The 24,684-nt window shown below is 40.4% G+C and overlaps 1 protein-coding gene across 21 annotated transcripts in view; it reads left to right on the top strand.

Annotated features, from left to right (window-relative positions):
- Positions 1-24,684, top strand: part of BBX (BBX high mobility group box domain containing) — a 153,158-nt gene that overhangs the window by 82,234 nt on the left and 46,240 nt on the right. For 17 of the 21 annotated variants that reach the window (XM_032098345.1, XM_032098353.1, XM_032098351.1 and 14 more), the window contains 5 exons: positions 4,152-4,350; positions 9,742-9,809; positions 16,011-16,091; positions 18,316-18,396; positions 23,818-23,898. In XM_032098345.1, the coding sequence (XP_031954236.1) occupies positions 4,152-4,350; positions 9,742-9,809; positions 16,011-16,091; positions 18,316-18,396; positions 23,818-23,898 (510 nt within the window). The remainder of the gene's footprint in view (positions 1-4,151; positions 4,351-9,741; positions 9,810-16,010; positions 16,092-18,315; positions 18,397-23,817; positions 23,899-24,684) is intronic. The other 4 variants (XM_032098341.1, XM_032098337.1, XM_032098336.1 and 1 more) reach the window with 3 other exon arrangements.

Here is a 24,684-nt window from a genome sequence, read left to right as displayed (position 1 = left end):
AGCTTCCAAAATCATTTGCGTTTGGTCATGTGCCATGCAAGAAGCTTTCAGTTTCTTACCTGCTTACTACTAGCAGTGATTTTATCTCAGCAGTATGCATGTCAATGCACTTGTTTATTTATTTACATGTGTCTAGCTGTATGCAAGATCTGGCATTTTGGAGGATAGTGAGGCGCCCAAACTTTTTGCCAACTGGAATTATGAGAAGTTCCCTAGTAGACTGGACATATGTCCCTGACTCCCACTGAGAGGCTCATCAGGTCTCTAGTTCATTCAGGCACTTTGGAAAATCCCATTATGTACCTGTCTGCACCTTGGGGTGCTTTAATTATCTGGAAAAACTGGCCCCGCACTCCCTCTATTTTCAGTCTTGTGGTTTATGGTCTCTTGTAGCAACAACTGCCCTGGAGACCTGGTGCTGCACCTGCAGAGCTTGATGTCTGCTTTTGCTGGTGTTACCTTTATGAGTAGGCTTTCTATTTCTATCCTGCAGAGTTCCTAGGTCAGCTTAAATCTGAAAGTTTCCCTGCCTAGGATATAAGCCCTGTAGCTGATAGATACTCAAAAAGGAACCAGAAGTGTTGCTGTACTTTTTAGCATTTTCCTTCACTGAGGGAAATTAATCTGGCCACTCATAAATATGCACCAGCATTTTTATTTGCTTCAGTAATAAGGGTAGTGTTCTTCTGTTAACTCTTACAGGATTTACTGGGAGTGTTCAGCTGTTTTAGAAAGTATCTGGTGAGATTGATATTGTTCAATTCCCTTGCTAGAAGACACTTCATTTTTAAATACATCTTTGCATCAGCAAGATCCAGGCAGTCAGGATTGTGTCCTGTAGGGAGCAGCCTGATAAATGTGATTAGACATTGGAGTAGACTGACCCTTGAGGTGGTGGAGTCAGCATCCCTGGAGGTGTTTAAGGAAAGACTGATGTGCCATGGTGTAGTTGGTAAGGTGTGTTGGTCCACAGGTTGGACTTGATCTCAGAGGTCTTTTCCAACCTCACTTACTGTGTGGTTCTGCTGCCATTCAGTGGCCGAGCTGAACACTTCTCCCAGCTGGTCCTCAGCCAGTGTTGCCTCACGTCCAGTCAGCCAGACTGGGAACTTGCTGGCCTTGTGGTGCCACTGCTTTGGCAGCTGCCTCAGGGTAGGAGGGGACAAATGTCTCCAGCTTGCTGGCTGGAGTTTGGCAAGTCCACTGGCTGACGTATGGACTGTAACATGTGTAATGCGAACCCTGCATCCTTCAGGAGTGAAAAATGGAGTGTTGTATTTTCTGGGGAATTTGTTTTTAATGTTAGATCTCTGGAATTCATGTGACATTTAATAGCATACATTTAAAGTTAAGCACGTGCTAACAGCTAGCCTGAGGTGTAGCTGGAATCCACTTGTGAGCTGCTGTTCCTACCACAACTAGAGAAAGCCAATCTTTTTTTATTTGGTGATGAAAGCAACTCGGGGAGTTTTAACGTCAGTTCTGAAGTGGCACCGGTCCCGCTGCATAACACAACATTCTCCAGGCTTTCACAAAACAGAAATAAGGCATCGGACCAGTCCCACAGACACATCTTGTTCTATTTCTTACCTAGAACTTTGGGACATGACCCTGCCAGGCAGTCTCTGCCATTTGTTGTGGAAAGCAAGGTGGTGTCTTTGCATTCCAGGTTAGGTACTTATGTTTGGGTTGGGTTTTTTGTGGTTTTCTTTGGTTGGTTTGGTTTGCCTGTGTTTTGGGCTTTTTAAAATCAGTTTTAGACATCTGCTTAGACTGGCTGTGTTAAGTTGCTTTATTGCACAGTTGGTCAAAGGGAGGAAAACAATAAACTCCACTATTGTCTTTGACCTTTTCTTGTTACTGTGTAGCTCAGTTAAGTTACTTTCTCATGACCTGGTAAGCAAAATGTATCTGGTTTTTTTAGGCCTTGGTCTAGTAGTCACAAAAATCAATAATGAAAGGCTTTTTGAGATTTGGATCAGGCCCCTGTATGCATTTATAAAAAGTACTTCTTGGCCATTGTTTAACTTCTTAAATTTTCTTTTCCTTTATGTGTTGAAACTGAACTGTTCCAATGAGTTGTCCTCCCTCAGTTTGCTCCCTTCCCTTCAGAAACTGCAGTTAATGTTCACTTCTTGGCTTTGCAGAGAAAAAAAAAGACATTAATGCAGCTCACTTGAATTGCTCTTGTTGAAAACTGATTAAAAGCTTATTGCAGCCTCGTCTCACAAATGGCATGCATTCTGGTTCTCTTTTGATGGGCAGCCTGTCGGCTTGTCAGATTACTCAGTAGAATAATTCAATTACTCAAAGCAGCATTGCTGATATGAAGAGCTTATGTAGCTCATTGCTAGCGACTCTGTGCTTTTCACTCTGCAGGCTGGAAACATGATTTGTGAGTGGGCTGTGGCTTTAACAATGGAAGGCAAAGCTGCTTCGTCGTGTATTTCCTTTCCTCCTCTTCCCTTACCCTCCCCTTCCTATCCCTTCCCTCCACCAGGCTATTTTTGTGGTCTGTTGAGCTCCCAAAGCAAACTGAGGGAAAAGGAAAAGGAGTGAGGTGAGCGGTGTCGCAGTCCTTCCTTTGCAGATTTAATACATACACCCTATTCAGAAAATACAGTGTGTATGTGGGTCAGCGATCCCTGCAGATTTTTATTATTTATAGCCATTTCTATAAATACAGGACTTCACACAGCAGGGTTCACGCAGTGCTGTGTTTCTTGTAAACCGAAACGTTTTTATCTGTGCTATGGTCTGGAGGTAGCAAGTGCCAGCTCAGAAGGGGAAGATGGAAATGAAAGAAAGCAATGCACATGTGATGGTGACCCTGCCACAAGGCAGACTGTTGAGCTGGGAAAACACCGTAGTGGCTCTAGCAGAGGACAAGGCTTTCAGTGCTGTTTCTGTATTTGATGCCCAAGAGACTTTTTTTCCTCTCTGTATTTCTGTGCATGCATGTGCATGAAACATAGGTGCTTCTCTGTGCCATGACTGGGACTGATGACAGCTGTGTGGGTGGGGAACATGTAATCACAGAACAAACTTCCTGCGTCTGCCCTGCCACGTACTTCCAAGCACAAAAGTGCTCTTTTGGTTGTTTGCTGCCATTGAGAGCTACCCAGCTGTAAAGGGGTGTTGGGTTCCTTCTCCCTGTGGTGAGCACTGGTACTTGCTGGGTAGGCTCCCACAGCAGCAAGTTCTGTACACCCCTATCAGTTGTTAGGCAAACATCTGCAGCTGGAATGTGTGGCATGTTCCTCTGATTTGCCAGTTCTCAACCTTGCATAGCAACACATGTAAAATACTGAAACGCAGTCTTTCTGTTACTGTTAACATTCAAAAATCTTGGTTTAATGTGGGCAGTAAGATTCTTGGAAAACGGTGGTGGTTTGTTTTGTGAATAAAATAGATCCTGGTCCTTTCCCCCATCCTCCAAACTGTGGGATCCAGACCCTTTCCCCCATCCCCCCATGTGTAGTTTGGCTTCCTTTGTTTTGCTGCCTCATACCAAGAACACAGCAAACAACTGAGATGTGTGCTTGGGTGCTCAAGGCCAAAGAATGTTTTAAATGGTCACAGTTTGTCTTATGCAGCCATACAGCATGGTACGTTTCGGAAGGAGCATTGGGATAGTGTATCACAAGACACTGAATATGACATTATATTGGTTGTGATTTGTTTTCGCTGCCTGGTTTGGGAAAGCATATTCTCAAATATTCTAAAATACAGAACTATTAGAGAAGAATGAGTGCAAGGTAAGGCATCATACTGCGCTTACTGCTAAATGTGTGCTTTTAATTCAAACTAGAAGGTAAACCTGCAAAAGAATTCAAGTATCTGTTTCTCAGAGCGTGTGCATACAAGTGCTGGGAAGCAGTTTGCAGGATCAGAACTTCAGCCTGCTCTGGGTAATAGACCCTCAGGAGAGGAAAGAGAAAACCCACTTCTTTAGATACAATTCTACTTATCTTAATATTTCTTCTTAGCAAATTGTGTTGGTGGTTGAACTCTAAGCATGTGATTAAACTGTTAAAAAATCAAGGTACTTAAGGATTAGTTACTGTATTAAATCCTCTTACATGCAGTGTTCTGTGTTGCCCTGTTTAGAGTATATTGTCATGAATGGTAATTTTTGTTTTCTTTTCTAGTACAAGGATGCATTTATGAAAGCAAACCCAGGGTACAAGTGGTGCCCCACAACCAACAAACCTGTGAAAACCCAGGCATCCAGTGTTACAAACAGGAAAAAGCTATGGGCCATTGCATCAGAGTCTGCAAAAGACTTACCGAGCCCAAGGAAAGTAACCAAAAGTGAAGAAATGCCACAACTTAACTTTGGGATGGCAGGTGAGATTTCCATCCATGTTACTCAGCTGTAGCATCCTCATTTTGTCTGGGGATGTGGTATTGAAATTGAACTGGGATACCAGTTTTCTTTACTGCACATGGTACTGTAGTGTCCCAGATTAAGTTTCCAAAACTGTAGTTAAACCTCTGTGTAACAACATTCTAAAATCTTCCATAGTGCATGATTTATTTTCCGGAGTCAAGTCCAGATATGAGGCATGCTAACTCATACCCCACGCAGGGCCCAGATTTGATAGATTTTTGATTCCAGCTTATCTGCTGTTAGAGACTTTCATTCTCTGGTCAAAAAGGAAAGTACTGAATGTGTGCATTCTGTTTCTCTGTCATAAAAAGCTTACTCTGTTCAGTAATTTACTGTTTGCAAAAATAATTTTGGTGGTGTCTCTGAAGTTGGATATGTTAATATTCTTGTAGATTAATGTACCAGTGGGGTTAACTTTTCTGTATTTAAATCAAAGGAAGCATAATGTAATTGCACTTAAATGTGCTCTTTTGCCCATTATGTCTTGGAGAAGCGAATTCTAAACTTCTCAACATTTGAAGAAAAAAAAGAAGTATGTGAAGAAGTGTAGGTGGAGTGTCTGAACTGGTGAAAAGCAGATAATCTCTCACTGATAATCCATAAATAGAAGGACTGTTGTAATCATGACCTTGAAATACAGGGACAATAATGTTAAATACTGGCACCTTAGGAACCTAACAGTAAGGTAGAAGAAAAATTTTTTCCTTGACATTCCTTTTTCCCTTTTTTTCCTTTTTTTTTTCCTTGTTTAAAGTTTCAGATGCATCAATATTTATAAAAATAGGAACATTCTTTTTTTTTTTTTTTTTTTTGTCATATCCTACCTGGTTTATGACAGGTGTGTAGCGGATAGGACTTTCCTGCTTAGAGAGAGCTGGAGAGTAGAAAATGGTTTTATGGAACAAGTGTAAAAGGATGAAAAGGGATAAAGAGGCATGTATACCTTAGTATAGTGGTATGAAAATTCCTGTAATGAAATTCCTTCTGGCTCTTCAGGAACTGTGAAATGTGATCAAAATAAAAGTTTTTCATGCTGCATAGTTCCAGTATATAGGAGACCAGTTCCAAAACTCACAAGCCCCTTCAGACCATTCTGCTTTTGCTTTTAGAGGAGTCATTTCTATGCTCCTTAAATATTTGTTGATTTAACACAAAGAGCAAGTAACAAGCCTTAATCTGCTTCTCATTCAGCCCCCAATGCTCCTGCTGGGCTATCCTAATGTCAAGTTTTAGAGTACAGAGGTCTTGAATCAACACCTGTCAGAGTAGGGGACAGAGAAATTAAGAATTAATTAGAAACTAATCCATTGTTTTATCTATAGAGCCTTTCATTTCTGAAGAAAGTCCTTTTGTGCTACCTGTGATCGTTTTTATTTTTTTTTCTGCAGGGTGAGTAAATGAGCATAGTAATTCATAAGGATCTTGCTCCAGTCCTCATGCCAGTGGAGGCTGGCAATATCTTGGGTATAAGAATAGTTCATAAAAATGATGACAGCTTCTGACAGAGATGTTAGCAGCATCCACATCATGGCAAGTGTGCCATGCCAAATGGATTACTGCTTTGTCAACTATATACCAGTTTGTGCTAAATGATGTTTACTGTGCTCCTCTCCGCTTGACTTCACATGATAGTTCAATTCAACTTTCACTCTTCTACCCAGTACAATCTCTTTAAAATCCAGGCTGTATACTAGCTAATGAACTGAAATGTAGCTGAACCACCTCAAAAACACTCCTACCTTTGAAATACCACTGATTCTCTTGTATCTTCAAGGCAGGTAACTTCCTCAGGACAGGGTTTGTATGAGTCCAGAATCATGCCAGGAAATCTGTTTCATTTGTGGGTTGTTGCTAATTGTGGCTTGATTGCTTTTTGTATATTACATTTTATTTTGGATAATCTGATATGTAGAGAGCAAGATCTTACTTTGTTTTTTTCAGTTCCACACAGGCTGTTTCTGTCCTCTATTTTTTGGCTTTACAAGAATAACCATCCCACATTTAAGTCTCTCATGCTGACCTACCATTATGTCAAGAAGGTGAGGTGTGGCACCAACATTGGGCTTCTGATCTGCAGACCCACTAGTGGTGTCCTTGATCATCCAGCCTGGAAGCTGTAACTGAGCATGTTTTTCTCATGACATGGCCCACCTGTGCAGGGTGTAGGGCAAAGACAACTGCTGTTTGCAAGAGCTTTGCCATACAAGTGTGCGAGATTCCCAGTACTTGCATATTTTTGCTTCAGAAGAAAACCATCCATGCCAAAATTCTTTTTAGTGAGGCAAAGGGTGGAAGAAAGACTCTTCTAGAGTAGGCTATATTCCTATAGAAACGCAGTTTTTGTTTTTCAGGAAGGAGCTTAATTAGGCACCCAGGTAAAAGTTAGTTGAAACTGGTTCCTGCTGGCCTTCTTCCTACTTAGTACTTCCTCAGTTCGTTGTTTCCTCTGACTGAGAAATGGCAATGATGAACAAGCCAGCCTGCTGAGTCTGTAACCAGCCCAGTACTAACAAAGTATGTCATTTCTAAACAGAGAGATGGTTTTAAGTTTCATCGATATTAAAAGCTGTTGAGAAAGTCACGAATCGCCTCCCATTCTGCAAGACAAATGTGTGTGCTATTTTCCCAGTACTGTTGATTTAAGAATAAATTCTGTAGAATACCCCTTTAAATTCTTCTTGATACCAGTAAGCTCCTAGTGCCAGAAGAGAAACATTATTGTGCTGAGAAGGCACTACAAGCATATGGCAGTGTTTGGATATGTACATTTTGTCTTCCCTTAGGTGAAGTTATTTTGTAATTGGAAACCTTAATGGAAGGATTTTTGTTTTTATCATGAGCAGACATCTAAGCATCAACCCTCTGCTACAGCTGCAGCATAAGTGTTCAAGTTGTTCAAGCATCACATGAAACTTTTATTTTCCATTTATCTGTCATTTTTTCCTTCCTCTTAATTTTTCTATTTAAATTAACAGTTTAAGTATTTGCTTACTTGGGGAGAAAAACACTAACCCACACTTCCATCTTTGTCCCCTTATGATAAGCTACTTACTTGAAAGGCAGAAAGACAAAACTACCAAGATGATGTTTAGAAAAGGGGCAAGAATTCTACAGTCTTAAACTGGGTATTCTTGAGATGGCCAAAACTGGGGAGGGGGAAAAGGACCAACAGGTAACTAAAATAAAGTACAAAAGAGCTGCTGGGAGTCATCAGTGTGATGTGGACATAAGAAAGTTCTATACTGCAGTTGGTCAGGCAAAATGTTTGCAGGAACCCCCTCATCTGATGTGGTTGCCCTGCTGGTCATCCAAATACAAGAAAGATGAACTCCACCTGGGGTAACTGCAGAGGAGAGCTTTAGGAGTGGCTGGAATGAGGGAGATGGATGTGCTTGAATTGTTTAGACCAGGAAGATAAGTGGAAGAACAGTAGGATGAGTCCTTAAATGTAGAAAAGGGAGATACCATTTTGGGAAACTGTTACTAATCATAAAGATGTGAGTACCAGAAAAACCATGTACTACCTGGCCCTGAGTATATTTAAGCTAAAAACAGGAAAAAAGCCCTTAATGCTTAGAAGATTTGGATCCTGCAAGCGCCTTCCAAAGGGAGTAAAGAAAGTAGAAAGCAACCAGCCAAGGCCTTACTGTTTAATATGTGGTTCAGTAGGTTTATGGTAAGCCTGGAGATCTCTTCCAGTCTCTCCTTCTTCCAAATTAACTGCTTGCTCAGGCATTATCTTTCAAGATATATGTTCACTTTTCACTTCCTAATTGCTCTGATGTCCTCTGGTTTGAAGGACTGAATGGTTTCTGATGAACTACTTGGATGGCAAAAAGTGCTGTTGCTGACAGGATCGCTTCACTTACAAACTGTGCTTAGATACTTACTGGCCCTTCACATTTTGTGTGTCTCTTCTTGTTACTAGATCCTACACTTTTGGTAGTGTCTTGTCTTTTCATAGAAGGGTGATTTTTTTTTTCTTTTTTTATTTAAAAAGCCAAACTTTCTAAACAAAACCAAGCCTCCCACATGCTTTCTATGAATTTATTACAGTGAAGGAAAAAGTTAATTCCAGTTGGATATATGGTTGGATATTTGGATATTTGATATTCCTATCCAGTTAGGATGCCTGTTTAATGCTATTTTATAATAAGCCACTCTTCTATCCATGAGGTAGTAAATGAGCCTGGTTTATTTACATTGTTTTTCTCTGCTTCTATTTAATGCCCTTCTCAAAGACTATTGAAAAAACTTAGCTTGTGAATGTCAGTGAGAGATGCTGTGTGCAGGAAAACTTTGGGCAGCATCTGTGGTATTGCATTAAACAGCATCGATGAGTACTCCCATGAATTGGGCTGTGATCATCAGTAGCACTAAACTGTTTGGAGGTTTACAGGTACAGGTTTGGCCCATGTCAGCTGAAAAGATCAAAAAATTCCACTCACATCGTGGCTGTTATTTGAGACATTTGGCCACTGTCTGTCTTCTTCTCTCTACATGGCACTGTTAAATCAGGCGCCTGCATTGCTTCCAAGGCATTCCCCCAAAATCAGACAATTAGTCTTCATAGTGATGAAGAGCAACCACTGTTCTGAGTGGAAAAGCTACTCCATGAGTAATGCAGTGTCAGAGTTTATTGCTTTCAATTCTTGTCATTTTCTGAGCTCCTGAGGTGCAGGAAGGCCGGAGGGGAAAAGCTGTCAGTATCAAATATTTGGAGAAAGAACATTTATATCTCAATTTTACATTCCTCAATTATATATTGTATTGGCAGGGCAACAAGTAGGCAGGCAGCTTGCCTGGCCAGTGCTTGTGCTGTTCTGGCTTCATGCTTCAGAGCTGTCAGGCTGGCACTTTTCACCACTAAATACAGCTCTAAATTAAAGACAAATGAAAATAGAAATTTTACTTCAGAGCTTGATCGTGTTGTTTTGTTCAATCCTTTTATTTGTTCAGTTGCCAAGGAAGAGCCCCCTCCCTTGGTGGGAGCATCCATCGACTTATAAACCTGTGCATTATGAGAGCATCTTTGTGTATATTTATGTATGAGATCATTACAGTTGCTGTTTTAAAGATATTCATCTCTGTAGTACATAAAACCTTTGGCAGTAAAATTGTAAATCCATGCAATGGGGTGTTAAGCACACAAATCCAATTAAATCCTTCAAACAGCTTTGAAAGCCTTCCCAGAGGGTACAGAAATGGTTATTTGTGATTCTCTTGAACTGCCTTTTATGGCAGCTTGCTGAGAGTGTCTGTGACAAGTAGTCTTCTGGGGCTTTAGTGGTGCAAGTGGTAGATTTTTTAAACAAGCAACTTAAGACTTGGTTTTACTCTTTTAACAGATCCTACACAAATGGGAGGCCTGAGTATGCTGCTTCTAGCTGGGGAACATGCACTTACTGCACAAGAGGTAAGGAGCTCTCTTCTCTCCCTTAAACACAAGTTGTCAGTTTAAAAGGCTTTTAAGAGTAATATTTGACCAGTGGGGAAGGAAGGTTAGGACGCATCTTCAGGTAACCTCAGCTGGGAATGAAGTGTGTCTTGTATCCCAACTGTGAATGTAGAGGTTGGGCACAGTTCAGTATTAACTCTGCTGATACTTGATCACACCAGTCAAGCCTGCCTCATGAAGAGACATTGTCAGAGGTAGAAGGGTTGAAATACAGTGACTGTGTTAACAAACAGGTGGTTTGCAAGCTTTTTTGGGCAAGGATTTTATATGCTTGTGCAATGCCTCACATAACTGTGGCCTTGGCACTAACAGATAAATAAATAATTTCCTACAAAGTCAGCATCACTGTATATGCATTCTGAAACCATGCAAGTGCTAACCGGTAATTGAAGTATTGCAGTCTACTCCTGTTCACTAAACCCTTAAGTCTGAAAAGAAGTTTGTAGTTCAGTTGCCATCACAAACATGTTTTACATTTTTACAAAGAAGTCTAGTAAGTGTTTGTGCATATCTCCAGTAGTGCAGAGATCTCAGGTCTTTCTTCAGATTGATTATTAATATCATCTGTTTTATAGGCAAGCTTTGAAAATTGTTCTAAAGGTGGCTTCTTTGTTGAGTATAATAAATAGTCACTGCCATAAATCTCTAGCTCTAGGAGAAAGCTCTCTTCTTGTTGTTGTTATTGGAAGGAAAAGCAATAATTAACTTAATCTATATGTGTAGTGCATTTGAGATGCATTGTTCCTGTAATGCCTAGACTCTTCAATGCTGTGCACACCAGTTTCAGCCATGGAAGTTTTTGTGGTGTGTGGGTACTGGCCTTCTGTGCTGCAGCATGAAAATAAGAAACACTAATGCAAAGTGGACAGAAAAGTGAAAAGAAATACATTATTTTGTGCTAAAATTTTACTGTCCTATATTTCTCAAACTTGTAATCTCTCAGCTTGGAGCATAGAAGCTGTTTTTATATGCTGTTACATTTAAGTGTGAGGGAAGGTATACTGTAGTCACTGATACTACATTTCTTTAAAAAAGATCTTTGCTATGACCTTGAGAGCTGAGGTGTCTTGATTTTACAAATGCCTCAAGTAGTATGATTTCAGATGGCAGTGTAGGAATTATAAATCTGCATGTAGGTTGAGACACATCAAAAAGCAGGTTGTGTCATTGTTTTAGTACATGGAAGTTCTTTGAATCAAAACTTTCTAATTTTGAGCAGAAGACATGCTTCCCATGTGCCTACATAATCCCCATTTTTTCTGATAGAAGTGTGCGATATGACCTGTGATTAAATATTCACTCTATGTATAAACTACACTCTACTCTTCTGGGCCTGTACTCTTCTTTTGAAACCTGACCCTCCACATCAAAGAAGCAAGCTGTGTAATCTGCTTTCCCCGTAAATGCAGAGCAAAATAATTGTCATGAATACAGCCCAGACAAAACTAGTTGGGGGATTTTTTGGCTGTTGTTAAAATCATGACGGGCCATAACTTAGCCCATACTTACTAGTGAGTTACCATATTGTAATTGTCCTGCCCTATCTGACAAGTGGTTAAGGGACAGAGCACTTTTCCAGGAAACTGCACATCTCTGATTATTTTTGAGGGTCTCCTTTGTAAAATACCTCTTCCAGATCCATCAGGGTGATTGGTATTCTTAAAGGGACCCAAATGAACAAAGTTCAGTGCTCCTCATCGCATGTTAGCAGGAGTTAGTCTCCAGCTGTGTGTCCAGGTTCTGGGAGACTTTCTCACTTTCTTTTGTGTAGCAGCCCTAGTGTGTCTTTCATTTTTTCTTTATTTTCTTATGTTTCAGTGGTGAATAGATACAGAACAAATATTTCTTAGGCATGTGTTTTCCAAATGCAGTAATGATCCTAAACGTATTTAGAGTTGAATAACTGGGCAGCTCTTCTGTCTTTCCACCCTTGGGCACAGGAGATGTAAGATAGTCATCTTTGCATGCTTTTAGGAGAATTTATGGTTGGATTTCGATGCTTATGGTCTCACATTTAAATCAAGATCTGGGAGGTTAGAACATGCTAGGAGGTAGTATGACAGGCTCAGAAAACAGCTCGAGAATTCATTGTAGAGTTAGGAAGCTGCATTCCTCTTCAGTGGAGAGGAGTCGGTTGTGTTGCATTAGAGTTGGTATCCTCTTGGGGAGAGAATTACGGTGTACTAACGTGACTGCTGAGGTATGGTTAGTGAAGAGGTTCAGAAATTGGCTTTATTGTGGAGAATGTATGTATTGTTTTTATATGCATATAAGTATATAAATACGTGTTGTACATCCGAAGCCTTGGCATTTCTATTTAAAAAAAAAGGACAGACTGTCATTTTTTAAGGAATGCTCTAAATTATATCACGTAGTCTGCATTATCATTAAAGTGTGTGAATACACTTAAAATGCATGTACACATATGTGGTTCTTAAACTGGGGGTCTGCCAGACACAGGATTACCTGTCAGCATGCAGATTGACTGCTGTGCATATGTATGATTATGCAGGCTTGGGTGGCCTTGTAAGCATAGATCTTATATAGCCTTACAATCTTAAAGTTGTTAGTGGAGGGGAGGGCAGCACTGGCACAGATTTGCTCAGCGCTTGAGAGGATGAAGGCCATTGTACTTAGAAGTCTGCTAATCCCAATGAAACGTATTCAACACCTGCTGATGTTCTGCCAAGTGTATGCTAAAGAAATGGATAGGGGTTTTTCAAGTGAGGTGTTTAATCTTCAAGTTGTCAGAAGCCCAGATGTCAGGTAACCAAGTGACCTGCCAGCAGGAGGATGGGAAGAGGCACAACAGTGATATTTACAGAATTGTTTTGAGACTTCAGTTGCAATCTCCTTATGTTGCCAGTATGTTTCTATTTTTGCAAATTTTTGCAATAGACTAGAGAGTTTCTTTTCTGATAACAGAATTCAGTGTCGGGAGGTGACTGATTTCTAGACAGCAGCTGGAATTACTAAGCAGATTGTCAGGAGAAGCTACAGACCTTACAGGTAGTCAACAAAAGTCTTGGCTGTGCAATTCCCCCTGCATTTTGGATGCTTTCATCAGTTACACAAGACAGTGGTGTATGAGCATATTTTATTGAACACCCGAGCAGATATGCCGGACGGATCTGCTCCAGCTGCTGTGGTTGTGGCCAGGCAAAGCCTGGTCCTTGCCACAGGTTGATGGCAGCAAGGCTGAAGCTGGGTGAGCAGCGCTCCTTACTTGCCCGTTTGCCTTGCTGCACATCTCCCTTACTTGTTCGTCAGGCCCTTTCCTTGCCTTACAGCAGCACCTAGTGGACTCTGTGAAGGTTAGTGCCCAGAAATCCCGAAATCCGTAGCGTCATCCAAAGCCTGCCTGTCTAGCAGCACTGATGCCTCGCACTAGTCAGAGTGAGGCTGTCCCAGGGGTTTTCTGCCACCCTTGTTCGGTGTGATTGTTTTAGAGCAGGTAACCCGCAGGCAAAGGAAGGCCACAGAGGTATTATCCTTGTGGTTTCCTTCTTTTTGAGAACAAAGTCTTGGCATGTCATACAGGGTCTGTGCAAAGTGTGAATCAGAAGTGAAAAATCTCTCAGTGCAGCTTGAGGGAAGATTGGGAGGAGGAAAGAGGAGAAGAAATGGGATGTTGAGGACATTTTATTAGAGCAGGAAATTAGATGTATAAAATGGCACTATTTGTGCATCTGTTCCCCTGCTTTGATCAGGTTCAACTTGGCAAAGGTTAGAAGTCCTGGAGATAGTAAGTTTCCCACAGGTCAAGAATGTTTGGGGAGCAGCAGAGTAGAAGACACAAGCTTAAATTAGTGCTCTGTCAAGTAAAGGCAACAGCATTAACTTTTTAAAGAGTAGCAGGAGTTGATAGGAAAAGCATAGTGGTTCCAACCACAAAATCTCCGCTGAGTTACTGAGCCCCAGCAATCTGTCCTCTGCACACAAAACTGTAGAAAACTGGGCTTCACGCCTCCCTCAGCAAGTGGTTCTTGTACCGCCAGGTGTACAAGCTGTGCCCAGCCCCCAGCACATGCCCTCTGAGGCAGCAAGAAGGCTCATCCTGAGTGTCTGACAGCGCTTGTGTTGTGGGGGCTGAGCCGGGATAGCCCCTCTTGGAAGGGCATTGCCGCTCCAGCATGGTGCTCTGGGGCTCAGTGGCTCAATGGCTCTGAACTCAGAGCTGCTTTGTGCCTTGCCAGCTCAGGCTTGTGCTGACACAACCATGTGGATGTGGCCCTAGATCGGCAAGGGAGCTGGCAAGCTGCGGTCTCTTTCTGGCAGGTGGGCAGAGTTCAGGTATGCACGGCCCTGATTTGGGGGCAGGGAGCTTCCACATGGCTTCTCTAAGCAAAGCAGTGCCCTTTTCTGTGCTGCATTGGAAACGCTCCACTTACAAACTTCTGCAGTAGACACTGCAAGCTAAGCTGTATAAGGCAGCTGGTTGAACTGCAGAAAATTTAAGTTAGATGGGAAACCAAGTCCAAATTTTGGTTATTCCTTTAAGAATCCCACCAGTGCGGTGGCCTAAAATAACTAAATGAGTGCTCAGACATGCAAGCAGCAACCCTCAGATACTCTTCATTTCTTCAGAGTCCCAGACCTTCAGAGATGGGTCGCTCAACAGCAGCAAGATGCTTTTCCCATACAGTCCAGAATACTGCTGAGACACAGACATCTTAAACAGACTGTGCAGAAAGAAGATGAAAGTCAGTAATAAACATTACATCAATGAAAACAGTAGCACAACCTAGGCAAAAAAATGCAAAAGATAGACATTAAAAATACATTCTTTGTGGCCCTTTGGGTTGCTGTACTCCCATGGCCCACTGATAAAACATCCTGCTCAGTGTTTAATAAATACAGGGGAAATACAGATGGCAGGAGTCACTGTTGCTGCTCAGTTTTATGGCAGGGAAGAAACAAGTTTGTTTGTGTATGTAAGCAAATTGTCATGTTCCCCTTGGCCTGTGGGTTGCTACACTTGGATTTAGTGTTTCCAGGGGAGCATGGGTAGCAGATTCCTGAAACCAAATGCTGCTGTTGCTATTGCAGTGCTTCAGGATCTCAGACAAACCAGCAGCAGGGCAAGCTGCACATGCTGGAGGCCTGTGTGTGTTGTGGGGCTTTGTGCTTACTAACAACAGGTGCAGTCAGTAGCTAAATATTAGGTGTGCTTTCACCAATAAAAGCTGTTGATATACTTGTTTAGGTAATGTATAAGAAAAAGCCCCACATTTATTTTTTAATCTTTTAAATAAACTGAAAATTCAAGGGGAAAAAAGTTGTTGGGGAAAAAATTTCGATCCGGTTACTTCTTCGAAAATCTTACAAATCCTCCTTCCTTTTTTTCTGTTTCTTACTAGCCATGTTACATACCTTATTTTATACTAACAGTACCCCAGTTTCCTAGGAGTGACACATGTAAATCTTTTACACTCAAATGTGACACTTAATGAATGTATCATATTTGATAGAATTCCTTTACAGAATAATGCTTGATTAGCACATTTCTGGCTAATAAGAATACCATGGGTAAGATCTGTGTTAATTCAAATAAGGCTTTTGGTTTTGAACAATCCTTACTTGTATTTTGTTTTCAGGTATAATGACTTTCTTGCACTGCTTCTCAAAAGCACCCCTAAAATGTATGTTTAGGTACATGTTTTGAGAAACTTTAGGCTTGTGCTACCCTTATCTACTCATTTTCATGCTGTTACGATTGGAGATTATTTTTCTAGTAAGTATTCGTGTCAGCAACTGTCTCAAAATTTCTTTTAACCTTCTAAGTAATCTTACTCAGAATGATTGCACAAAATACAGATATAGCAGTGTTGATAGCATCACCAAGACTAGATACTTACGTGCATAGTCCAGTATAATCCGTTGAGTATTCTGTTGCATAAAGCTATTCTGACAAGTTCAGAATTATAAAAGGAGAAAAAAAAAAAACTGGTATTTTTGTGGTCTGTCTTCTAAGACAGTTTTCAAATGCATTAAAATGGGTACTAAACTGTGTTTTCATCTATAAATATGATTTAATTTTTCCAGGACTCTGAAATATTAGCTTGTCCTTCTTCTCTTAAATGGTTTGTTTTGCTCACTGTTGTTTTTAGCTTGAGAGAACCACCTTTGAGGTCTTACTCTGCATACTCCTTTTTTCAGGTTTCCTCCAGTACTTGCCAGTCTGATGCAGCTAATTCTACAGAGGCCTGCCAGAAGTCGTCATTGTTTCAGTTCGCAGAGGTGAGTTTCTTTAAAAAAGATTTTCTTTCCAAGTGTTTCCTTTTAAGAAGCATCTGATGTCTGGCTGAAAGAAAAATCAAATGTCTTTAACTAAAATTGATACTTTTATTCGTTCCCTCATTTTTGGGTTTATGCTGTTGAATCATTTATCAGTTTGGTCAGACTTGAAGTGCAGGAGAGTGTGTTTAGTACCATGGTGGAAACCCAAGTGCAATAATGGAGCTGTGGTTTAAGCTGTAATTTGGAGATACGTCATTCCTGCACTTAGTTTTAAACTAGAGCCTTATTAACTAAGGTTTTAATGTGTATTTGAATGTTACATTATGTTTCTAATCTGCTGTGGCTGCTTTGTCAAAAATAATTGTAGTTCTTAAATTTCCAAAATTTTCTTCTATAACCACCAAACAGCTCCATGCAACTGTGCTTTAACTTTGCAATGTACAATACTTTTGTCAACATACTCCAGTTATTGCCAGAAGTGCAACTGTGGTGTGTGTTGTTGTTCTTTTCTTTGAAGTATACGGTTTCTTCCAAGTCTTAATGGGTTTCATTGATATAAAATGATAAAAATGAGATTGCAAGGAACTCTGGCCCTCTGCAAGCATCACTTGTTTGTTGGTATTGTTCCAACTTCTGAAATAGTCATAATAATGACACAGAAATATTTAGTTGTATAGACATTGATTTTACAGGACACTGGGTAATTTTTAAGTAAGTGTATATGGAAAAAAATTTTGTCATAGTGGGGGTTATTTATTACCTGTATTCACACCAGCTGTGAATCTGACTTGTGTGTCTTTAATACCCATTGCCTTGTGCACCCTCATATTCCGCCTTAAAACATCATCACTTCTGGAGCAGATACACTGCAATCCTAGCGCACAGAAGATGGGACCTTTTTTTCAGTTAGTTTGTTTTAACATCAGTGCACAAGCCCTTGAGTTGCAGCTTAAGATCCGAGTCCTTCAAATGTATTAGAAATAAATTGGAGCACTGATTCTTTATTTCTGATGAAAGTTAATGGCCAGAGTGAAGTAGATAACCTGTAATTGGGCTCTAAAACAGCCTGCTGGCTTTTCTTGTTAGGAAGAGGAAATGCCTGGTGTGCCAGCTATGAAAAGGAATACTTAGAGGCTTCTTAGAATTGGTTAATTCCAGTATCACTTATGACACTTCTGTGGTAATGACTCAACGTCCATCTTCCCGTATTTCTGAGATGCTTCTGTGTGCTTACGCTGTCAGTAGAGCAATGTCTTATATTGTATAGTTCCTCCTGATAATGGTCTGTTTCTTGAATTTCACTGCTGAATCTTTTAAAGTGTAAGACAAATACCAGCTCACCTAATTGTTTCAGTTCATTTTACAGTGCTGAAGGAGGGAAGTACCAGACCCATGTGATAGTAGGCAGGAACTGTGTGCTGCCAGATATGCCCTTGCTAAGGGCTTCTGACCTCTGGCTTTTCCTTACCCATTGAAGAAAAATTTCAGTGGGCACCAGGAAACAAGCTCACCAGCACTGCTAAAACATGTGGTTTAGAAGTAGCTTACTGATGATCAGTAATTAGAAAATGCAAATTAGCTAGTCTTATTTTTCGAGGATGTTAAACAGCCTGTAGTAAGGGTGCACCTAACCAGCGCATGGTAGGTATGTGTGTCAGTGGCAAAATAATTGGTACTTGGATTGAAGTTTAACATTAATCAGAGGTGTCATTTGCAACTAAACTAATTGACACAAGTTAAAAAGTATGAAATGCAGCTACCTTAGTGTCTGGGATAGATCTGGTATCTCAAAATGCCTGCACACATTGTGTTGCTGTCCACACTTACCTTCTGTGCTAAGCAGCAATTTGTGCTCTATCATCACCACCATCCTGCAGTCTCAGGTCTTCCACTGTACTGTGAAATACAATACAGTGTTAAGTATTCGTTGCTAACCCTTCTTTGACGTATCAGCAGGCAAATAAAAGCCATTCAAAAAAAACCTGTTTTGTTGATCCTAGGAAAGATTTTCCTTGTGAAAAGTAATTCAAGATTACCATTTCACAGATCACTTGTTTATCTGTTTCCTGGAAAGCAGATACTGTTTGTTCTAAGGGTGTGTTGGGACTCGTTTGCATACTCTGGGGTACCAGGAGTCTGTTTATGACATTATAAATTTAGCATGTTGAAGTGTGATATTAAACTGAACAGTTAGGTAATACGAGCATAATTGTTTTCCTGACAGATCTCTTCAAACACATCACAGCCTGGAGTCCTGGGGGCAGTAAAACAAACGGAGGAGTCTGCATTGTTTCAGTTTGCTGAGGTATAATGGCTGAATGTGGTGGGGGGAGGATGGGAGGAAGCAGGGAACCGGTAAGAGTTGTCACTGAATGGCTAAGCACCCTGTCTTATCAGGGATTCCCATCAGGAGATGTGTATCTTCATGACAGCATTGTGTTAGGAAACCCACGGGGTGAACAATCAGTGATTGGATAAGATGTTGGCCAGTTCTACCAGCTGTAGCATATATGAGGTACTGAACTTGTGAACACTATTGAGCCTTCCATACCCAAAGGATCACTGCAGACTGATTATGCAAATGGCCTTTTAATTTACGTCTAGGAAAACAACAATTAAAAGACGTTCTGAAATGACACTGTGCACTGCCTGTGGAAGAGGCTGCAGCAGTGCAGAATGCTGAGTGCCCTAGGGGCACGAATCATTTGAAGAATCCTTGCAGGTCAAAGGAAGCTTATCACAACAGCTACAAGGATATTTAACAGCATCGTTAGGTGGTGACTTATCAAACCTATCAATTACCCATAAGTATGTAACCTGTCTGCCTTCCTCCACATATTGAAGATTTGGAGTTTATTAAATGCTGCTTTTAAGAATTTCTTCTCCCATGTGATGAATGTGCGTGCCTCTGTGAATTGATTTTCTACACAATATACCTTTCTTGCCCATTTGGGGGAGTCTGATACTGCTTTGCAGAATCAGCTATGCCACAGGTGCATTCTGTGTGTGTCTGAAAAGGCTGGGATTGGAGCTGGTGCTATTGCAGAGAAGCATAATGGGATTAAAAGATACCCTCTTTGTTATTCTGGGTGTTTACAGAGGTTTGGCTACATACCTCACACTTCGTTCTGTTAAATTTTGAGCTAGTTGTCTACTGTGTGTTTTTAGCTTGGCTAGAATGGGCCTTGGTGTTTTCCTTAGGAGGGCCAAGGAAGAAAAATCAATTTACTGATTCTGGTGCCAGAAAATATCTGACTACAAACACCCCTATAAAAGATACAGTAGAGTTAATATCACTAATCATGAAAGTGTTTTTATATGTACCACATTTTTGAAAGTTAGAAGTTAATTTGCAAAGTTCTTTTGAGAAAATAAGTAGAATTGAGCAGGATAAAACTAGGTGCTGGAGCCAGACTTTTAAACCAAGTTAAAATATACAAACTGGGGAACGTTTATTGTTAATTTTTTTGCAAAGTACTGGAATAATACTGCAAGTGAATCTGCTAACTTAGTGTAAAAAATCTCAGTCATTCTGGATATCTGTAGAGTTGAACAGAGCACGTATTGCATCCTAGTACAACATTCTTAAATTGTCACATAAAACCCAGTTTAGCCATACTCAGAATTTCACAGAACCTAAAATCACTTCCTCTTCTAGTTGAACAAACAAAATGACAAACCTGAAAATTGTCATACGGATGTGACAGTGCATTGAGTTGCATTCCACTATGCTGAGTGAGCTCATTTGGCACATTGGAGTGCACATATGAATCATCAAATGTTAGGCAGAAGAGGTGCTTAGAAAGTTAATTAGGATTTGCTGAGGACAGTTTTAGAGTCAGGGTTAATCTCCTTTTATTGTAAAAATATTTAAATGTGTGTGCAGTCTGGAGGGGTTGGTTTTGTTCTGGGGCTGGAAATAGGGGACAAATCTAGAAAGGAGGGAAAAAAACCCAAAATTTAAAAATCCCACCTTGCTGGCCATGGTTATTCTTCCTGTGAAACCTTAATGACAGTGATGAACATCATTTGTCTATAACAGTAGAGAAATGGCATTTTTCTGAGCTTACAGCCTGATGATTTAATTTAGGTTGTACAGGGGAAAGTATTGAGCACGTTACAGAACCTCTTTAAGCTTTCTCCTCTGCTATTAAAGCTGCTTGTGCTCTTTCAGCTATAAGGGCTTTCATTTGCACAGGCTGTCTTTGTCAAATTTGGCAAATGTCCTATTCCTTTACTGTGCCACTTGCTGCGTCCTGTCTATATGAACACGTTACTGCATTTAGAGAGCTAAATTATGGCAAGCAATTTGCAGTGGGCTGCTGTCAGCAATGTACAGTGCTACAAAAGAAAAAAGAGAGGGAGAGAAAGTAGTTATTTTACCAGTAGCCAAGTAGACCTGTGAAGAAATGTGAAGTGTGCTCTGGTCTTATGTGCCTGGAGACTTCTGGCAGCCATCCCAGCTCAGTTTTGGTTCTGGCTGGGTGTTCCTCATATGTTGCCTTTCTCTTCACCGCCTTTGCAGCAGGGTGAGTAAGAGTGCCTCTTTGTGAAGACAGCGATCCCATTGAGTAGGTTTGTCATTTAAAACAGACACCTTTACCCCAGGAGTACAAGTGCCCTGTCACTCAGAAGCAGCTAGTTATGTGTAGCGTAGCATGGGATTTTTTTGTCCTTACAGCCTCAGTTAGTCTTTCATCGGGTTGTATATCCCAAGTGCTCTAGTTGTCAATTAAAGCTGCTCAGGATATGGCTAATGAGGCCTGCCCAGTGACTTGCCACAACAGATGATGAAAATCCTGGGAGCAAGACCTCCTTTGGTCCTGTGGGTGCGCAGGCAAGTGCCTTGGAGGTCTTCAAAGATGATGTGATGTCCTCCTAAGAGTTTTTTGAAATTTGGGTTGTTGTCAAGTTACGCTTTTGGCTGCTCTGACCTTGCAAGTACTTGGCCGTACTTTTGTCTTTCTCATTTGAACCTTTATGGAAAGGCATTCTGTAGGCTGTGATTTCTGAGCAGTGGGCCATGTTCCTTAGGGCGGTGGCTGTTTGCAGGCTGTCTGCTCACAGGGGCTGGTTGCTGTCCCCTTCCTTGCCATGAGAGGGAAGCAGAGCAGATGGGACCCCTTTGTCTCTTGGTCTTACTGCATGTGTGTTTGGCAAACTTGAACAGATGATGGTGATTGCTTCCTTGAGAGGAAAGAAGAGTGCCTCTTGGATTTACTTACCTAAACTCTTACTCATTATTAAAGAAAAGGCTTCTGGGGTATGGAAGCAAAAGAATTGCTAGTTCAACCATCTTAAAAATAAAACAAATCCAAAATCACCAAACTCTGCTTTCAGCAGCTTTTCTAAATTTTTTTCTCTTGGTGATTTAATTAACAAAAACCCCAAAAACAGTCACGTGTAGTAGGCAACAAGGGGGAATTTTTTTGCTAGTCCAGCATGCTGTTATCATTTAAGGAAAAAAAAAAAAAGCATGCCTGAGGATGATTTTGTCCCTGCTGCATTCTCACCTACTCACTTTGAGAAGGTTTGCTCTCTGTTTATTTCTGTGCAGAACAGGAAGTTTGAATCCAAAACTTCTGGTCAAAATGCCTTGAAATTGGGAGTGTAAGAACTAGTGAGTGTTTTGTCTTCTAGCTTTCCCATTTGTAAAGCTGTAATCTTCCCAGGTAAAGGCAAAGGTACTTGCTGTTTACCCACATACTGAAATTATTAAATGTTTGTGTTGAAATGAAATGCCTGTTCTAGGAGGAAGATGAAAAAGTTAGTACCATGCTTCTTTTGCAAACTGAAATGTAATAAGGTAGCTAAAATCCCACCTGTATTTTAATAAAAGATCCTAATGATCCTCCAGTTAAACCTCTGCATAAGTAAGGGGCTGTTTGTGGCTGTAGTACTGAAGGTTCTGATTTTTCTAATTAAGGCTAGAAGATGTTCTTAAAACAGGGAATGGGATCTGTAATCTCACTGAGAGCTGATTGATCAGCCATTCTTTCCTTCTGATACTTGGCCAGCAACTTCATCAGAATGAGTTACACATTTGTGTCGCTTGCTGTTTGTTTTCTTAACTCTTAAAATATTTTTTTTCTGATGTGAAATGTTAGCTTTCTCTCTTTCTACTAGTACTACAAAGATCTCACATTTTATTAGGAGCACCTATTGTCTTGTCAGAATTCCTTTACTCTTTCCTTACTTTGTGCATCAGGAGGCAAGATACGCCTGTATGTTCTCAAGTTATAATTCAGGTTGTGGGGGTGTTGTTCTATCCTTTTTCTGCCATTCATAATGTGCTGAAAAAAAATAATTGAGATGAACATTTGTTATGATAGAAAGATAAAAATGTTGAGACCATCTTCCTGCAAAGTGCAGTGTACAAGATCACTTAGTCAAGTGGGGTCCTGAGCAGGTTCACTGAACTGTCTCAAAGCAAAACTAGGATGTTGAAATACTTTAGTTTAATATTAAAAATTATTATTAGTGCACGTTTGAGTATTTTAAATAGCTTTAAGTGAAATGGATGTCCTGGATTTTGGTGGAGGGGGATGTGGTGGGGAGTGTAATAAATTGTTTGACAGGTAATTGAAAGGTAAATTCTTCAGATAACTTAGTTCAAAAGAAAGCATTAAATACAAGGAGAAGGGCAAACGTGATGATTTTTGCATCTGAAAGATCATAGAACCATAGAATGGTTTGATTTGGAAGGGACCTTAAAGCTCATCTCGTTCCAACCCCTCTGCCATGGGCAGGGACGCCTTCCACTCGATGAGTTTTCTCAAAGCCCCATCCAGCCTGTCCCTGAACACTTCCAGGGTTGGGGCATCTCTGGGCCACCTGTTCCAGTGCCTCACCACCCTTTGAGTTAAGAGTTTTTCTTAATATCTGCTGTAAAACTGCCCGCTTTCAGCTTAAACCATTGCCCTTGTCCTGTCACTACCTGCCCAGTCATGGTCCTTAGTGGTTTTTTTTTTTGTGGTGAGGGAGATACCACAGGAACACTGGTGATTTTGCCCCAAGACTTTTCAAGGCTTCCAGGTCGAATACTACCATGTAATGCCATGCCAAAAAAAAAATCATATATCAGAAATAATAATCCTTGCATTTCTGAATTCATAGTGCTGCACTGGGAAGCAGGTCTGAAAAAATTTGGCTGTAAAGGCAATTCCCTAAAGTGGTAATGGTAGTTACTTACTCATCACAGGTGCTGGCACACCAGCAGCTCTTTGGGAGGCTAGATTTGATCTCCAAACATATTTCCTTTTTTATGACTAAAGAAAGTGAAACAAGAACTGCCTGTGAGGACAGATGGTCCTCTTCTATATCTAATTAATGAGAAATATTGCCCAGGCTTTTCTTAATTTTATTTAACCTTAACAACTAATAGTGCGTATTTTTAAGCAAAGGTATGATTTGTTCACTTGGTCATACAAAACAGACATAAAACACACGGCATGATAGAATATTAGCTGTGGACAGTACAATCGTAGAGTATCCATGAGCATAATTTAAGGAAGGAATGCTGTATTTGCTTGTAGTCTCCTGTTTTCTACGTATCTGTTAAGTGTTTCTTGGGTGGGGTTGCCTATCTGAAGAAGGGCCTTTTGCCAGAAAGAACTAAAAGTAACTGATTTAACTAATCCCTTATTTTCCATTCTTTTTCTCCCTTCCTTTCTGTCTTTCCTGTGTGCCACTGAAATATTTTCTCCTCTGTTCATTTGTAACCTAGATCTCATCAAATACTTCCCAGTTGCCAAGTCCTGAGCCAGTAAAGCACTGTGGGAAGTCGGCACTCTTCCAGTTGGCAGAGGTAAAGTTATACTCAGTAGTGTCACAAGGGGAAGATGTGTATAACTTTCTCACCAAAACAGTATGAATTGTTTAAGGTTTGCTCTAGTATCAAATTTGGTATTTCCAGAAACACAGATTAGTAAATAATGTAATATCAAGAAAAGTAAGCAGTGGCTGTGGTCCCAGGGACCTAGTCTTTTAAACACTTGTGAATGTGTATATTTTCTTAAAGATAGCACAGAAAGTTACACTTCTTTTTAGGAAAATTAGCTTTATAACTATAATAAAAACAGTGCTCAGGACAATAGCAAAGACAGGAGATAACAGTATTCTTCTTAATGAGGAGCTGGACACCAGGATTTGAAAAATAAAGCTTTCATTATAATGATTGGAAGGGGCATTGCTTAATCAGGGGCTGAGAATAGGAAAAGTAGACTTTGAGGTCATCAGGAATCTATATGAAGAGTTGGAAGTTGATGCAGTATATTAAATTCTGAAATTGGCAGCTGTCAGCAGTAATCAAGAATGCTGGGTCACGTTTCCCCAAAGTCTTAGAAATTTTCTGTGAGTCTTAAATACAACCTTGTAGGGGTCTCCTCTTCGATATGGATGATTCACTCAAAAATCTTTGAGGTTTGATGTGCAAATACTATTCTTTGTGATGACTGAAAGAGGAAGATACATGCTGTATTCCAGATAAATAAGGGACTATGCTAGCACATTACTTCTACACTTTTTTTGCTTGGTTATTGTTGTGGTGTTTTAGATTTTTATTTCAAATTCACATCCTATTTCAGTAAGGAAA

Source organism: Corvus moneduloides, chromosome 2 (assembly GCF_009650955.1).
Source record: "Corvus moneduloides isolate bCorMon1 chromosome 2, bCorMon1.pri, whole genome shotgun sequence".
Lineage (NCBI taxonomy): Eukaryota > Metazoa > Chordata > Aves > Passeriformes > Corvidae > Corvus > Corvus moneduloides.
Note: the sequence above shows the minus strand (reverse complement) of the source record. Positions and strands in the feature narration are given on the sequence as shown.